The sequence below is a fragment of the Chaetura pelagica genome, unplaced genomic scaffold (genome assembly GCF_000747805.2).
Source record: "Chaetura pelagica isolate M959 unplaced genomic scaffold, ChaPel_1.0 scaffold135, whole genome shotgun sequence".
In the NCBI taxonomy this organism is placed as follows: Eukaryota; Metazoa; Chordata; class Aves; order Apodiformes; family Apodidae; genus Chaetura; species Chaetura pelagica.
In genome coordinates this window covers 3339318-3358101 of record NW_009953649.1, presented here as the reverse complement: position 1 = coordinate 3358101, position 18784 = coordinate 3339318, and the positions used below count along the sequence as shown (strand labels likewise).

Genomic DNA, 18784 nt, shown 5'->3' with positions numbered 1-18784 from the left:
AGACATTAACTGAATGCTGTGGTTTATTTCCAGTCAGCCAGTCTTGAGCCACAGTCAGTGATAATGAGCACTTCTCCCTTAGGATTCTTTTTAAATGTTGTGATTTCTTTGTCCTTTCAAAATTGCTGCCTTTCGAAGTAACCCAAATCCATTTCACAGTTCATAGTAACTGAGTGTTTCTGTTTACTGAGTTTTCTGTTTACACAAGAACACCAACAGATCGCTCAGGGCAACAGCAATTTCAACACATGTATCATAAAGTTTAAACACCAACTTTTGCTATGTTTACTACTTAACATTTTTTTATGTACCCCTATTAGCAGCAATGTTTATCTGGAGTGCTTACTATAGGTAAGCATTTTGGAAAAAAAACATTTAAATTTTGTGTCTTTTTCTGATTGTGAACCAGTCTAAAAGCAATTTGAAAACTGAGTTTTACCATGGAAAGCTACCAGCACCAGCTGTCAAAGACATAATTAATATACTAGCAATGTTGGCATGTAACCAAAAAGGCATCTTCTCACTGTGTGATTTTTAAGAAAGCTGCAGTAAGCCAGGTGGAAAATTCCGGCAGCAGATTTTCACCATTTCAGGCATCACTTTTTCATGTAAGACAACAGTGCCATCCAGAGTTAGTTTTATACTAAAGTTAATTTATCATGGCAAAAGCATATTTTACCTTTGTAGTAGCAGTTACTAAAGTGATTTAAACTAGTCTCCCTTTTAATGATGGCTGTACTATTATACTATTGATGTTCACCATTATTATAAATATTTATTAAGACCATTTTGAAGAGAGTAAGTTCTCCAGCATACAGATGTTATGATAATTTTGTATTTGTTGATGTTTATTATTCTTTTCTTCCTTCAAAATCCTTAATATTGCAGTTTGGCAGTACTTGTAAAAAGAACACTTAGCAAAGGTTATTTATTTACTGCTATTTAGTAATATTTATTATATATGAAATCTCATTAAATGTTTTATTAAAGAGCCCATTGCACAAACAAAACATTAAAATGGCATTAACCAGGAAAGGCCAAGTACAAAGAAATTAGAAAGTTCCTGATAGAGTATTATTTATACAGTCTTCATTCTTTTCTCTCTTTTTTTTCTTTTTTTTCCTTCCATTGTTAATGGGGCAAGACTTCAATGGAAAAATAGTAAAAAGATCTGGATAATAAATCTTGTGTAAATGGGGAAAAAATAGCAGATAGTCTTACAACTGCTAATGTCATTTCAAGTTGCTTGATTGTACGAACAAAAGTATTTTAGGATTCATTTTGCACATATTTTCAGTTATTGCCTTTTTGGGTTTTGTTATACTTTTCTTGTAGTAAGATCAGTAGTTTTATTGTGTAACTGTCACAACTCGGAGTTGAATCATCAGCACACACAGAATGTTGATTGCAGCATGTATTTTATATGTTGTCCTAAGTTAACTCAAAAGTACTGGCAGTTGCTGAAAGAAGGCTGTCTGTCCAACTGGGAGAGGAGGGGGAGATAAGGCACCATGTAGTAGAGGTAGGTTTGAAAAGGCAGGGGAGGCAATGTCCTTTGGAATATTCTTATTTCTTTTTTCTTTTTCTTTTCTTTTTCACCAGAGCTGGGAAAGTTTATCCCACAGATTTTCTCTTCCAACCTGCTGGCATGTGTCAAAGGCAGCATTTCATGGGATGTTTAACAGGATGTTAATTTCTCCCTCTCTTTAGCTCCTTTCCACCTTGCCTTGCTGTAGGGATAAATACCTTGCCTGCTGTTCAGTGAAAAAATGTCACTGAGGATACACAATGGTGCTAAAGATTTGTAGACCTCTAAACTATGTTCTAATCCCACCCTACTACTGCAACCATATTGGTGGTTTCTTTTCTCCTGGTGTGGTTTTACTGCACCTTTAGTGTCTGGATGAGCCCAACCTTGCAAGAATCCTTCTGAGAGACAGGAAAAGCAAGACCTGAACTGCTCTGTGATTTCCTAATCAAATCTGAAAGTCTCTCACAGGGCAAGTAACAGTGTTTCCTGCCAACTGCTGGGTAATCCCACTAAATTATTAGAGCCTATTTCAGATAGTGGAAGCATGATATCTTTTCAAAGAAAAAAAAAGACTCCTCTGTATTTTACCTATGAAGAAGTATTTGCCTGGCTTTGGCCTTGGGAAAAGCCCCAAGGAACTGCCTACATCTCCCTGAGAGTCAAAGTGGGCTGCATGCTATACTGCTGAACTCCTAAAACCAAGTTGACTGCCCACTCTGCTGAGGAAAGGAGGAGGGTTGGGGAAACCTGGGCAGTGCAGTGTACTGATAGCTAAAAGAGCTCAGCTGAATCCTATCCTAAACCTCTGTATCAGGAGTTGAAGCAGAAGACCTCATTTTAGCCCTGTCATTTCATATGCTTCTTTTTTCTCAGTCTATGTAGTAAGTCCAGAGCATGAAAATGTTAAAATTTAGAGCTGTAAAATATTTATACAAGCCAGAAAAATTTGTGGTGTCCCATGACATAGAAAGTCTTTGTCTGATACCATGTTGTTAATGACCCCGAATGTCTCTTGGCTGTTTGTATATATTTATCCTTATAATTAATAATTCACTGAATAATGCATGTACACCAGCCTGATTTATGGTGCTAATATGTTACAATAATGTGCAATTAAATGGAAAGCCATTTATGTAATGATACTATTAACTTCAAATACTGTCATCACTATTTATTTTATATTTGCATTTCCTCTGGACTTGTTCTAGTATCTTCAAAATTTGTGGAGATCACTTTAATTTTTGCTTTCGCTCTTTAATGTATGTTTTGGTAGCACTGCATCAATTCAAGCTTAGCACTTTGGTGCCATTGTGTACTATTTAAGTAACATGAAGAGATAAGGATAATACAATTTATACATAAACACATATATGTGTGATATGACATATATGTGTATTACATTATACATTATACATTTGTATATGTAGTTATATGTCCATTATAAATATGCTTCTATATATTTAATATTTAAAATTTTATAAATCCATATAAACTCAGCCATGGCATTACATATCTGATCCAAAGCTCCTTAAAGCCACTGGAATGTCTTCAGTGGACTTTGGATCAAATCATGCAGCACAGTGATTTGTCCTTAGTAGAAAGAGATTAAAAAAGCCTAGCATTTAGTGAAAGGTACTTTGTTATTACTCTCAGATTGTAAAACAGTCACTGATTTCCCCTTTTTATTAAGAGAAATCCCATGTTTTATTGATTGACTAACATTTGTTTCAATGTTTCAAGCAGTATGAATGTGAAGGGAAACAGAGACTGCAGATTCAGTTTCAATCTTTCTCATAGTGTTGTGAGCCCATTCAAAGCTGTTTCAATTGACAGGTTCCTCATGCTATTGCAGACTTTATTTATTTATTTTAAGAAGAATATGGCAGGCAAAATTCTTGTTAACAGCTTCCACCAGCTAAAGCAGCACAGAATAAGTGTTCCACGTCTTTAATTCAAACATATAGCATTCACATGTACTGCTCAAATAATTAATAAAAAAAATGTTCTCGGCTAGTTCTGAGAATGATAATTTTTAATTTCTTAAGCATGCATCAAACCTCAAATGTGTTTCTTTGTCTTAACTTCCTTGCACTTTTGGTGGGGTGTATCTTCCCTTCTGCTCTTCACGCTTTCAAGAATATGAGACAGGGAAAACATTGACTTTACCTACTCTGAGCTTCTCACCTGCCTGGTGCATTAACACTGACAGAGACTGTATGAGACTGTATAAGAGAAATAAGAATCAGACCATGATTCTGTTCATTGCAAATTTTGGACTCACCCATACACAAGGTACAATGCAGCAACTGATGTGCCTGGACTCAGTAAAGCCTTGGGTAGCCTGCTGTTTAGGACATATAAGCCTGTCACAGTATGTCCACCTTGTAAGTCTGTTTTTAAAAGTTGTTTTGTCCCCAGATTCTTTTTTGGTCCAACATTAAGTGTTAGTGTAGTACTTGAAAGTGTCAACTAATTAACTGAGTTTTCTTTGTCTTTCCGTATGGCTGTTTTGTGTTGTTACTTCATCGTGGATATTATGTGGGGAAATGTATTTGTGGATGACAATGGTATCCTCCACTTCATCATGCATCATAACATATATCTGAATAGAACGTGGGGAAAAGCTTAAGGACTGGAGCCGTCCCTCAGTGTCCTATTCCGAAGGACAAAAGTCTGCAAGTATTCCTAAATCAACAAGAAAATCAAAAGATAAAGTATCTGAGAAAACTGAAAAAGAAAAGTCCAATAAAGACAGAGGATCAGTATCTGTTTCATCTCTACCTGAATCTCAGGTGAGAATAAATCCAAACAACTGGATTTCTTTAATGTGCCATAATTTTCCTGAGTGTAAAGGTATTTTCAGGTCTGCAGATCAGTATTACTAGCACATCTAGCCTATCCCTTGCATTTCTCTATGCCCTGTTTTGCCACCTTCCTGGCTTTATACCTGAGAGAGATTGGATTACATATGCAACAGAAATGCATCCTGCATTTAGTCATGCCATGTGCTCATTTCTTTGTTCATGTGTAAAGCACCTACTGATTGTACCTTTTGTTCTTCTGGTTTCTGTCTCTGCTGAAGGTTTATTAAATTCCATGAATTCACCATATTCATGTCCCATTAGTCCCTCAATGTACTGCTTTTCATGGGTTCCCAGAGAGGTTAATTAGGTCTTTCCACTATAGTTAGTTCCTGTCTCATATGTCACAATTGTCATCAGCTTGCGGATTTACAATGGCACAAAAATTGGTACCTATTTGCCTGCTTGCAAATTCTTCTCATCTATGGTGAGATAATCTGAGTGTTCTATGGTTGACCGAAAGGCTACTGCCAGCCTGCAGGCCTTAGAAGGAATAATTGACTTTATGGATTGCAAAGAGATTAATGGAAGGTGAAGAAGAAACTTAATCCCTTAATGGCATTGGTTTTGCTGAGAATTTTGCGGTCTCATGGCATGTAGTTCAAGGGGAGGACATCTCCATAGAGTTTTTCCATTAAGAAACCTTGCCCTTGTTGCCAAGAAGACTAATGGAATCCTGGGGTGTATTAGGAAGAGTGTGACCAGTAGGTCAAGAGAGGTCATTCTCCCCCTCTACTCTGCCCTGGTGAGGCCACATCTGGAATGCTGCATCCAGTTCTGGGCCCCACAGTTCGAGAGACAGGCAACTATTAGAGAGAGTCCAGCAGAGGGCAACAAAGATGACTGTGGGATTGGAACATCTCCCTTATAAGGAAATGCTGAGAGCTGGGACTAGTTTAGCCTGGAGAAGAGAAGTCTGAGGGGACACCTAATTAATGCCTTTAAGTTTCTAAAGGGTAGGTGCAAGGAGAGGGGATCCAGACTCTTTTCAGTAGTTCCCAGTGACAGGTTGAGGGGCATAAGCTGGAACATAGGAAGTTCCATTTAAATATGAGGAAAAACTTCTTTGTGGTGAGGGTGACAGAGCAGTGGAACAGGCTTCCCAGGGAGGTTGTGGAGTCTCCTTCTTTGGAGATACTCAAGACCTGCCTGGATGCAGTCCTGAGGAATGTGCTCTAGGCAATCCTGCTTTAGCAGGGAAGTTGGACTAGATGATCTCTTGACATCCCTTCCAATTCTGAACTGGGAATTATGTTGTTGACTAAATCTGCTGCACAGCAAACTTCCCTGTGATTCACACCCACACATGTTCCAGAATCGTGCCTTAACCCTTCCTTCAGAGCAGTCCAAGTGCCTGCAGTTGAGGTTGTTCGCCACAGAAATGCAACTTCAGGCTGTGTCTGATTTCTGCCTTCAGCTCCACTGATGGGGTACACTGGAGGTGATGGGATGATACCTCTTGGAATTTCTTCAGTCTACCACTAAAACAGATCCAAGTTTCAAAATGGAACTGCTTTCAGATAAAGATAATGTCTACCTTTAGTGTCAAATAAAAGCTGAACTCAAATCTCTACTTCTAAATCTTAGGCTTAAAGCTTCTGCAAATGCTATGGTTTCCAGAAATACATGCAGCTCAACAGTCCATTCACTGCTTGAACAGCACAATAGTCTCCTACACTTGAGGCAGTACTTGAATCCTACAGTTCTGGAGAAGTCATGTGTTAAGGTGGTTTAGAAAATTTGGGAAATGATTGGAAAGAACTAGATACCTCATAAGACACAGCAAGATATATTTCTACACAAAAAATATTGTAAATATAAGAAGACTTCTAGTAAAAAAGCTTGTGAAATGAAGAAGAAAGGAGGAAAGAAAAGGAAAAAAATCTTGACAAGAATATAAGACAATAAATAATCACTACAAAACACTCTTGTTCAGACAGACTTGAAAATAACTGGGAGTGTGGAGCTGTATGGGAGTAGGGGAAAGCACATAAATTACCTCAAAGAGCTTCTAGACATTGTGAAGTAATTTTCCTTTTGGCAGCGACCGTGTAGTAATGCATGTCAGAGTCTATCTATGTGTAATCAGTCAGGAGAATTACCAGGATACAGAAACATAACTTTACCCTAGGTAGTGGTAGTAGATGTAGAGCAATGAATACATTACATGTATGATAATTCACTTTCAGGAAGCTGCTTCAATCAAACCATACTGGACTTTACGTCTAGTTAGTGAGCAGAAAGAGGCAGACATTTTGGAGGTGAAGAAAGACACGCAGAGAGCAGATGAGATCAAAGCCATGAAACAAGCATGGGAGTCTGCAGAGCCAGGAAGAGCTGCCAAGGTAATAGAGTGCAATCTTTGCAGTAATGTTTCTTCACAAGTTCCAGGACCTGCTCTGATGGTAGAGCAGTTGCCACAACAGAGACTGGACTTCATATGGCTGTCCTCATGACAACTCTGTGGAAGACAAGAAATTTTACAGAGGTGAAACAAAAGAGATTATGTGTATGACTTCTGAGCAGGAATCCAGAGCATTTCCTTTAGCCTTCTGTAGATTACTAAGACTTCAGATTTTACTTTACAAAAGAGAGAAAAAAAAGTCTCCTTAGAAAGCCTCTACAAAGCTGCTACTTGTGGCAAGTTTAATGTTTAGCATGAACAGATCCTAGTGAGAAATACACTGTTAGAAACATGCCGAAAAGATTTCTCTTGAAGAACTGGCCTCTGGCCATACCATCACTCAAATTGTCCCCTGTAGTCAGGATTCCCAACTTCATTCTAGGTTGCAGGTTACCCATGAGCCTGCATGTGCTACACTATGAATTCAGTGTTTTGGAGAGGCAATACTAATTCACATATCAGCTGCAGCTGGGCTCTTTTGACATGATGTATGTTTAAGATGGAAAAATAATACAAGTTCTTTTTAACAAAGCAAAAACTTAAACTGCTGATTCAAAATTGGAAAAATCATTTAGAAAAAAAAAAAAAAAAAGGAAAATAAAAGAGGAAAATGCAGTCTTAAAACTTAGTTAATCTAACTAAGGAGTCATCCTGTATCACCAGCACCAATGACCTTTGAGGGGTATTCAGTCAGAAATCCCAGCTCAGAAGCATTTTGCCTTTTTTATATTGCCTTTTCAAAATGAACCTCAGTCATGGGTCTTCTGAGTTACACTTTCAAATTTTATCAGTTCTGTTCAGTGTATCCAAAGCTCAAAAATTCTTCTGACACTACTTTATTAAATTCAGATCTAAGGAGAGATGCATTACACTGCAGCTTCAATTGGCTGTCCTGAGACTGAGAAAGCAAGTACAGCATCCTAAAGTTTAGCTGTAAATGAATCACCTTTGATGTGTAATGTGTCTCTTCAGAATACTGGTTCTCTAACCATTGCCTTTTTTGGTGAGAACATCAACTGAATTCCAGCTAAAGGGTTCCATTTTAAAAGCCCCTTAGGTGTGTGACATTTTTGTAAAACAGCCATCATTAAGAACAATGCAGCAACTATGTATAATACACTAAAAAAAGAAGGTTTAACTTGGGGGTCTGATATCCAGTCTAAGTAGCTTCCTTCCTCCTTTCTTTCTGATCACCCTGATCACCCTGCCCCAATGTCTGCGTCTTCCAGGGGTCACATGTAGTGTGACTCCAGGAATTAGGTGCCTGACTCCAGCCTGACATCTGGCTTCTCAGTCATTCTGACAATCTGAGCCTTTACAAGGAAGTCCAATCAGCCCAAGTCACATTCTGAAAAGACAGGCAGAAGCAGCAACACCTGGCTTTGGCATCAAAGGTAATTGAGTGTGAAAAGGTTTGCACCCATAGCTCCTGTTTCTCAGGAGGACTCCTAAATCAGCAGGCTATAGGTGCTCCTAGGAATAAGACCCCCTTCCCTAAAGAGGTGCAGTAGCTGGGTGAGTTTTGACTGTACTTTCATCTATGAGGGAACAGACCATGCTTTTCAGGGAGTTATTTATTTTTTGTTGAAATCCAAATATTATTTTTAACTGCCCAGCGATCAGTGACTTTCCAGTATTTCTTTGCATCACAGTCTTTAGTGTAAGTTAGGTTTCCTATTGACAGTTGCATTTTTTCAGTTGGGATATATACTAAATAGAGCCAGCTTGCATTGAGTGGAGTGAAACCATTCCAAGTGTACTGCCTACTTTTCATTTTACTGAACTACCGTATCACAGTGGTTTACTTAGGGATTCTTATTCATATACTCAAGCCACGCTTGAGATAAATTAAAGATGAATTTTAAGTAGTAGTGGTAATTTATTTCTCCTCGACGCAACACATTAAAACAAAACAAATCATCTACTGGAGAGATGACTTGAATATGACTGACATGAAAATAGGTCCTCTTATGATTATCTGTTTTTTTTCCCAGTGACTCACTAATGATATTCCTGTTGTTAGAAGTGATGTTTTCATCCAACCAGTAAAGTATACTCACCAATAATATAAAGTAGCATCATACCTCACGTGCACTGGATTTGAAGATGTATGGTCTTATTGACCACTTACAGTTTCCTAGTTTTGAAAATTCTTTGAGATTTAAAATATGCAGTAAAAGTTTTCTTATCTGCATTAAAACTTTGGTCTCTAGGCTCTTCAGGAACGCATACGGTTTATTAATAAGTGTGCTCTGAGAGATTCAGAAGAGTCCACAGCTGAGACTGAGATTGCTGATTTAACACCTAGTTCAGGAGAAGGAGGTAAGGGTATAACTTTTTGTCAAGCCTATCATCTGTTTATCATGTTTAGCTCCTTAGAAAATACTTCTGCATTAAATACTAGTAGTAAATGGACAGAACAGCCCCAGCAAAGGTATCCAAATGCACAATGGCATGTTTAGTCTCTATTCTCTATCCTCTTTTGTTTTAATTGTGGCATTGCTCTGTTTTCAGACACAGAAAGAGCTTCATGGCTTTTGGAGGCTGCCAAGTTGCCCTTAAGTAATCTTCAAACAGTCTTCCTGTACTACAATTCTAACCCTAAATAAACATAGATTTTTTGGAAGTTCAGTAGGAAATGCCAGCTGCCTCAATTCCAAGTTGGGTAGCAGAGGTCACTAGTGTAGAAATACTTAAAAATTGTTTAGCACCTGAAACAGCATGTCAGTAAGACACTAGTGTGTCTACTGTGCATTTTCTGTATGTTAATGTTCATGGGAACTGTTCTGCTCTGGAAGTGAGGTGTCAAAAAGTGCACACTGAGTAGCATCAGCTTCCTGGCAGCCTCCATAAGTGTTGTCTAATTTTATTTAGAGTTTACAAATTCAATGGATTCTTCATCTGTATTCCCTGACAATTACCGGAGTCTGATGAAAATGTGAACTAGGGGCAAGGCTGCAGGGATGTTTGTTGTTTCTTTTCTTCTGAGAATAGTGCTGAGATCAGGCGATCACAAAATACAAAATATAATACCCAGTCTGATTGTGACAGTATTTTGTCATGGCTCATGTGTGTGGAACTAGAGCCTGTGACTAGTAACATAACTTGTTAAAATTAGTATTTTTCCAGTCACCTAAGTAATTCCTCCTGGGAATGTTTCAGAACTTAAAACAGAAGTAGTCCTCACCTTATGCTGCAAGCAAACACATCATTAGTTACTTCTTGCATTCAAAAGAAACATGAAAAAATATGTTTTCTTTTAAGTTACCGGACAAGAACTTCAAAATTCATGCTTATCTACCATGAGCTTTGCTCTACACCAAGCATTTACAGTTGAATACAGTCTCGGGAAGTAAAGAGGTGATACTTTATTTGATTTAAGCTGTTATGGTTTGGTTCATTAGAGTGCAGCAGTAGGCAATATTGTGCTTTAACATTTTCTGCAATGTTCAGTATCTTAATAGAATTTTTATGTTCTGGAAAATACTTTTCTGATGGGCAGCATCTAAGGCATTTCCAAAGTCCATGTCATCCTTCTAGACCAACAGAGAAGGCTGGTATATTTATCTATGTATAGACAGTAAATATATAGAGAGTAAATTCTTTTAATGCTCAGAAACTTCTTTCCTATTTTTGGTAAGAAAATTCCAGTAATTTTTTTTTAAAGTTTCAATTTATTATTACACTAAGTTGAGCAATAAGAGAGTTTTTATTGAAATAATCTACAGCCGTGATCATTCAAGCTCATAAGATTTCACAGGCATTTTCAGCACATCCAGATGAAGTGCAAGAAGGAAGGGTTGGCTCAGCTCAATGGCATGCTTGATATCAGATGTGTCATTGTATTGTGAGAATGCTACATTAAAGCATAACGTGGTTACTACCCATGTGGTAGGAAAATATAAATAAATAAATAAATGTTAAAAGGCTTTTTTCTTTAGAAAAAAGTGCACACTGAGTAGCATCAGCTTCCTGGCAGCCTCCATAAGTGTTGTCTAATTTTATTTAGAGTTTACAAATTCAATGGATTCTTCATCTGTATTCCCTGACAATTACCGGAGTCTGATGAAAATGTGAACTAGGGGCAAGGCTGCAGGGATGTTTGTTGTTTCTTTTCTTCTGAGAATAGTGCTGAGATCAGGCGATCACAAAATACAAAATATAATACCCAGTCTGATTGTGACAGTATTTTGTCATGGCTCATGTGTGTGGAACTAGAGCCTGTGACTAGTAACATAACTTGTTAAAATTAGTATTTTTCCAGTCACCTAAGTAATTCCTCCTGGGAATGTTTCAGAACTTAAAACAGAAGTAGTCCTCACCTTATGCTGCAAGCAAACACATCATTAGTTACTTCTTGCATTCAAAAGAAACATGAAAAAATATGTTTTCTTTTAAGTTACCGGACAAGAACTTCAAAATTCATGCTTATCTACCATGAGCTTTGCTCTACACCAAGCATTTACAGTTGAATACAGTCTCGGGAAGTAAAGAGGTGATACTTTATTTGATTTAAGCTGTTATGGTTTGGTTCATTAGAGTGCAGCAGTAGGCAATATTGTGCTTTAACATTTTCTGCAATGTTCAGTATCTTAATAGAATTTTTATGTTCTGGAAAATACTTTTCTGATGGGCAGCATCTAAGGCATTTCCAAAGTCCATGTCATCCTTCTAGACCAACAGAGAAGGCTGGTATATTTATCTATGTATAGACAGTAAATATATAGAGAGTAAATTCTTTTAATGCTCAGAAACTTCTTTCCTATTTTTGGTAAGAAAATTCCAGTAATTTTTTTTAAAGTTTCAATTTATTATTACACTAAGTTGAGCAATAAGAGAGTTTTTATTGAAATAATCTACAGCCGTGATCATTCAAGCTCATAAGATTTCACAGGCATTTTCAGCACATCCAGATGAAGTGCAAGAAGGAAGGGTTGGCTCAGCTCAATGGCATGCTTGATATCAGATGTGTCATTGTATTGTGAGAATGCTACATTAAAGCATAACGTGGTTACTACCCATGTGGTAGGAAAATATAAATAAATAAATAAATAAATAAATAAATAAATAAATGTTAAAAGGCTTTTTTCTTTAGACGGGTAATTCCTAAACTAAATCTTTTTCCAAAAGTGAGTAATTTTATTTTTTTTAACTACTGCCAGGAATGAACAATCAGACTTCTGTTTATTTTTTTAAAAAAATAAAAATAATGTGATTCCTTCCCCATTAAAGGTTGTTCTTTTATTCTTCAGGCACTTTAAATTGAATGTTCTTGCTTAGATGTAAAAACCTTTGTGCGTACTGTGGGTTTTACTAAAATATATGTATGAATTTCACTCTAGCATATGTGGAGGGTTTTTTACTCTATTATGAGTGTTGGAAAAAAGAGGCAGAAAGACTATACCCAGTCGCATTTAATAATGTATTTTGCTGAAAAAGAGGAAAAAAATGATATCGTTTAGCATAACTGAATAACCAGTTTAATCTGTTCTGTTGTAGATTCTCTTACCACAGAAACTAAAGCATCACTCAAGCCATTGATGCAGCAAAGAAAATGGGAGCTCATAGACCTTAGTCCTTACATGAGGTAAACTGCAGCAAGAACAATTAAATCCCAGTGAAACACCAAAATGAAAGACTGATTATGGATTTTCATATATAGGAATTAGTAAATGCAATATATTTTTATACACTTGTATCCTACCTGTAATTGGATGCAGTATAATAGATGTGAATTTAGACTTTATCCTTCACGTGTCAGTGAAGTAAGCTACAATTCTGTCACATGCTTTTTAAAGTTGCTGTGAAAGTCTTGTCTCATGTTTTATCTATTCTTTATGTTATGTACAAAAAATCACTCAGTATTGACTGTAGTAGTGTAGATAGCATCACAAAACAATTTTAATCTTTGATTTTCCTGTCAGGGATTTGTTTTAAAATCTCTGCTCTCCTAGATGCATTTATCATTTATGTCCTTTCCCTAACATAATACATTTTGAAGGAGCTGAATCACTGCATTACATGTAAAGAGAATGTGACATAAAAAAATCTAACCTAAAATCTAATTTCAGTGCTCATCAAGAAAGAAGCATATTGGAAGTTTGTCACGATGTGATGCTGGATTCAAATATTATACTTTAAAAATGCAGTTCAGTTAATAATTATATGTAATAGCTGAAATAATTCTATTTATGATGTTCTTTATTCAAAAGAACTACATTCTTTATTACATGTGTTGATACGAATCTAACTGGCTAGAAGACATGCAGCTGCCTGTTTGCTGTGCTGCAGCTAGAACCCAGGTCATGCTTAAGTACATTTGTATGCAATGTGGCATTTATGCAGTGCATTGATTTTCAAAAGACCTTAGAACGTGGTGAAAAAATCCCCAAATTTAATTCTAAATAGAAGGGGAAACAGGTGTTATATTAAAGTGAATAGCATTAAAAGAGTAAAAAATATGGCAAAATATCTTTCACAGGCTTAGGTTTTGTAAGCATTTCATTTGTCTTCAACTCCTTAACTTTTTCACTAGTCATTTAAGTCAAATTACAAAAATATATTATGCACTTAGCTGCCATTATGCCGATGGCAAAAAAGAAAAAATTTCCATTTGTCTCAATGCTGAATTATAATATAAAAAACTTCTGGGAATATTATATTTCTTGCAAATTAAAAGTAAGTGTCATATGTAGGAGTTTTTCATATGCTGAAAGATTAGCATGATTTTACAAATATTTTTAAAATAGATACTCAACTATAAGAAGACCTGGCCTCAGGAATGTACTTTCTCATCAAGTTTATATATAAGCAGAGGAAAAGTGTGTCCTTTACGGTATCTAACCATATCTCACCATATGATGGTGACATTGTATATAGGTGTTCAGCAACACACCACTTGAAAGCGTATTTTAAATGAGACAAATATCTTTGTATTTCTTTCAGAAAAACAGTGTCTATATCTAGCATTCAACACCAAGAGGTATCTAAAGCAGATAAAATCAACCATTATGTACAACTTCAAAAGCTGGCCTTGAAACAAAGAGAAGAACAACAAAATGCCAGAGCTTTATTGAAGAAACATTTACTTGAAATGTATGAGAATCTGCAGGTAGGTTTTCAACATTACTTTCCAGTAACTATTACTGAGATAGCTACCATGAATATGAGTATCTTGGTCAACCATTCTCAAGACTTTTGTATTCAGTACAAATAATTAGAAAGAGTCAAGAAGCTTGAAATTTCAGTTGGGCAAAGGTCTGAGGAAATATTAAAGGTCTGAGGAAAGAAAAATAGTAATACACAACATCCTTAATATGATATTCTTAGTACTTTCTTATAATCCTTAATATGATATTAATACTAACTTGATTCTTAGTACAAGGAGCAAGACGGCTCCTTGCAAAACCACTATTTTAAGAATATCACCATAAAAGGATAGTTTAAAGTGAGACTAAATTGAGCATTTTATATCTATGACCAGATGCATATTAGATAAAACATCTCTGGTTTGGCTATTTTATTTTTTTTAATTACAAAATTGCATAGGGCTTGTTGGCAAGTAATAAAGAATGAGGTAATTTACATAGAAGGGTGAGCTGCCCGTAATGTCTCTTTCAACAAAGTTAGAGACCAGTTTTCCTGGGATATGCATGATGGCAACAATAAAAAAAAATGAATTAACAATCCTTTTTTTTTAAAGTATATAAATAATAAATTTGGTACCATTAGTGTAGGATCCATTATTAGGATTAACTCAGCCAATGCACTGCACATGAATCTGGTACAAATATCTTAACAAAATGCATTTAACCCTTGAGTGTCAACAGGAATAAAGTTTTGTTACACAGTGGTGATAAAATAACCACTAGTAATCAGCTGGTGACCAGTCAGAGCTCTCAACCCCACCTATTTACAAAAATCACTTTAAAACATTTCCTTAACAAGTTCCCAGAAGGCCTGATTTTTATTACTTGACTGCAAGTTTGCAAGGAGCCATAGTTCTCTACCAATGACTTCTTGGCTCTTTCAGGACAGTATGTCCATTGAAAATGTTTCACAGTACTAATTTTAAATGACAGTTACTTGTGAATATGCATACTGTGCTGTTTAGCACTTTTACAGTATTTTCATCTGTAGACCGCAGAGAACTATATCAAGGTATCCAGGTATCCCCATTTTCCAAGATGGAAATGCAAAGGAACAAGTTTTCAGAAGAGTCCAAGTCCCACTTGCCCTAAGCCTCATTCAAGGTCAATGTGTTTTAAGCTCCTTTAGTCTCTTAAAACACAAAAGCTCGTAAACCATTTTGGCATTGCTGAAAACTAGGTTTTAAGAGACTTAAACATTTAAAACAACAAAGCCAGCCAGCAACTTAATAGGGATTAGACCCCGATTGGTCACTAGTCTTTCGCCCTATCCTTCTTTTATACAGTTAACTTCAAAAGGATTTTAATAAAATTTCTCTTCTTCATGGTGAAAAGATTGACATTAGCTGTATCACTGTGACAAATCAATAAAAATACACATAAAAAGAAAAGGAGAAATGCCCTCCGTGTACTTACAGAGTCACCAAGTGATACATAACAGGAAGAGGCAGTTGCTTGTGATGAAATCAAGATTCATGTGTTGGGGGGTATTGCTGTTCTTTTTGCGTAGGCATCCTTAGATGAAGCACGAGGCAGAGTTCACAGCTCTCGGGAAGCATACACAAATGAGCTGCTAGAGGCTGAGCGCAAAAGACAGGAAGAGCTGGCAGCCCAGGAAGCAGCCCTGCAAGCAGAGCAAGAGAAGAAAAACCCCAGTGGACAAAAAAAAAAGAATGGAAAAGGGAAAAAAAAGTAGTTGCTAGCACTACTGAATTGTATTTAACAGTTTGGGAGATAAAGTATAAATGCAAAGATGACCAAGAATGTGATTTTCCAGTATTTTTGTCAACCATATCCCATTGTATCTCTTTGCCTGGTGCTAGTGAGAAAATTGATCTGGTATTCTTTTTAACAACATGTCTGGTATTTTGCTTCTAATAAAGGTACTTACTACTATTAAATTTTGTATGTTTTACCTGAACAAAATTTTGCAACAAAAATTAAATTTTCCATTTAGAATCTTCACTCAGAATCACAGTGTCTTGTGTACCCTTTTCCAGTCAAAACACAAGCAGTCAAGAATTAAACAGAATTAAAACAGTGAACATAACCTATCAGTTCTGAAGCCATTTAAACTGGCAAACATACGAGTTCCTTAACTGGGTAACAATTTGTGGAGTTTATAACAATTAAATAGTGGCATACTGCACTTCCCATATGCAAGCATTGGAAGGCTTCCCAAAACCTGGTTCAGGTCTCAAGCTTTCTGTGTGCTGTACTATTTTCCCTTTTACCACTCGTGTTTTTGAATCTCACAGCAAACTCATGGCAGAGCCTTCCAAGGCTTGTTGAATATTCCTCAAACACTGTTGCTCTCTTTGTTTGTATTTTCTAAGATACATTTTGCCCACACTGGCATCACTTAAAGTGATAACAATAGAACTTTGGTTCCTGGACCTTTAGTTGGAATTTACAAATGTTCCCTTAAGGAAGAATCCATGTGTGAATTAAGTGGCAATTCCAGGCTTTCTAAATGAAGGGTAAGGTATGTCTCTAAGCTCTTGCTTCTGTTAGCATAGAATTCCTAAATGTTTTTCTATTAAACTCATACACACACACACACACACACACACACACAAAAAAAAAAAAAAGTGTTCATACTTACTAGCTAGTACTTGAACACAATGGTCGAAACTCTTACAATGGTAAGAATTCTCTAGACAAGACAGAGCTGTTGTAAATGGCTTAAAAATCTTTGTGTGTGTGTAGTCACAAGGAGCTGCCTACATGTTGTATACATACATATTGTACATATACAGTATTTCAAGGATGTCCAAAAGCATTTCATGATCTAAGAAACATAAGAAACCTTAGAAACATAAGAAAGCCTTACCTAGTTAACACAAATCACAAGAAATGTTATCTTTTGCGTTCTGGCTACCTGGTACTGGCTAGCCATTGTGTTTGAAACTAGACTTTCTTCTGCATCTTAATGACTTACCAGATTCTCAGCTTCTGCTGGTTTTGCTCACCTCTGATTTATCAGTACCTCACTGCCTGGCTTGAACTTGATTTACTCCTCTATCAGTTCTGTAATGTCAATACTTTGCACATCATCACACATACACGTCTGCTGTGGTGCTTCTGCCTCCAATAAGCCTTCTTCCTCCCATGCAACATAAACTAAACTAGGTGGCTTGACTTTTTGAGTTTTCATGCTTGGAAAGGAGGAACTGAAACCAGAGTTCTAAAACTGAACTGGTGATTTTTATTTCAAAGAGCACAAGTTTTGCTTTGATCCATACAGGCTGCAAAGAAAAAGCCTGTCTGTCTTGTGCTATAATTGCTCTGACTTTGTTCTCTCTATTTTGGAATATGGACTATACTGCTTCATAACATTCCATCTTGTTTCCATGGCAATAGCACGTGCTGGTTGTCTTCTTATGTGAATCTCTAACGAGCTTCTGTAGAGGAAGATCAAGCTCTAGTTCTGTCCTTGATGTCACTGCAAGCTCTATAATGACATTCTGTTGTAAAAATCAATCCAATTCCAAAAGCCAGCATAACTGACATCTAAATGTAAAAAACTCAGCTGATAATCTGCATGATCCCAACCCATCCTCACATGTAATCAGCCATAAACTGACTTAAACTGAGACACAGGGCACTCAAAGCTACATTATCAAATCTAGTTCTAATGTTATACACAATTTTAAGTTTCATAATTTCCTCATTTTAAGGAGTAATGTGGCATCATCAAAATCTGCTGTATGGTTTTTGAATGTCTCTGTTGGCTCATTTATCATTTCAACAGTGCAGGAATGATGAGGGAGTGAATTACTGTCACACTGTTTAACTGCATGTACTTTGATGTATGTAATTTTTTAAGAGAAGCACAGTAGCAGTTTTATTAAATCCCTGTGCACAAAATATCCAATTACCTCGAAATGAAGTCTGGAAGAGAAAAAGCCTTGTTTGGATTGTACATACATTGGGCCTGGAAACCAATGACTGGTGAAATTCCACATGCATCATTTTCACATCAACACAACAGCTTTTTACATGATGCACTACTGTGCAGGCTAAGTTAGTGGGGAAAGATGTATGAAAACAAAACGTAACTATTTCAAAACAGACATTTGCAGTAATTTAAGGTGCCATAATGTTTAGCGCTTTACTGGAAGAAAAACAAACGTAAAACTACAGGTTGTGTTTTAATTGCTAAAATTGTTGTCTCCAGTTTGTAGACCAAGTTGCCCAATGGTCAAATTGTGTGTTCACATAGATAAAACGTTTTTATTCTTTTGCCCTCATCACATTCCACAAAGTGGACAGGGCTCCCGCAGAGATGAAGACCCAAATGAAATACCACATTCCACAAAGTCGGCATGGGTAGAGTTCCCCAGAGGTGGGGTTGACCCAGAGAGATTTGGATCCAATCTTCCTCTCTTGAGTAATCACTTTTAGCAACCCAGTCAGCAAGAGTAACCTCTGGAATTCTCTTAGCGGTGTTTTAAGAATAAGACCATTACTCAGGAGGCTTATATAAAACATTACTTAGAATTTAGTAGAATTACGAAGCTTGTCAAAAAACCCAACATTATCACTCTCAAACCAACAGATTACAACTAACAGAATTTAGCAAAATTACATTCTTGAAACAGGTTGCAACTGGAAGGACTTCGGAAAATTAGAAATTATGTTACCCTTAGGCGCCAAGAATAAGGTTAGAAACGGAGAGAAAAAGAAGGAGGGAGAAACAGACAGACATTAAGAGAGTCAAAGAGAGATGGAGAAAGAGGGGATAGGAAAGATATCACCACCCTTGGATGTAGCAGGAATCTCAGCATGATGTTGTAGCCCTTGGAGATGGCAGGCGCGCAACCCCAGCATTTTGGGC

At 36.7% G+C, this 18784-nt stretch overlaps 1 protein-coding gene across 1 annotated transcript in view; it reads left to right on the top strand.

The window, feature by feature from the left end:
• The window catches only part of ADGB (androglobin), an 89283-nt gene extending 73643 nt beyond the window's left edge, over positions 1 to 15640 (top strand). The window contains exons 33-39 of the mRNA XM_010000011.1: positions 4142 to 4293; positions 5988 to 6014; positions 6576 to 6737; positions 9010 to 9124; positions 12296 to 12383; positions 13742 to 13907; positions 15455 to 15640. Coding sequence (XP_009998313.1) covers positions 4142 to 4293; positions 5988 to 6014; positions 6576 to 6737; positions 9010 to 9124; positions 12296 to 12383; positions 13742 to 13907; positions 15455 to 15640 — 896 coding nt within the window. The remainder of the gene's footprint in view (positions 1 to 4141; positions 4294 to 5987; positions 6015 to 6575; positions 6738 to 9009; positions 9125 to 12295; positions 12384 to 13741; positions 13908 to 15454) is intronic.
• The last annotated feature ends 3144 nt before the right edge of the window (positions 15641 to 18784 follow it).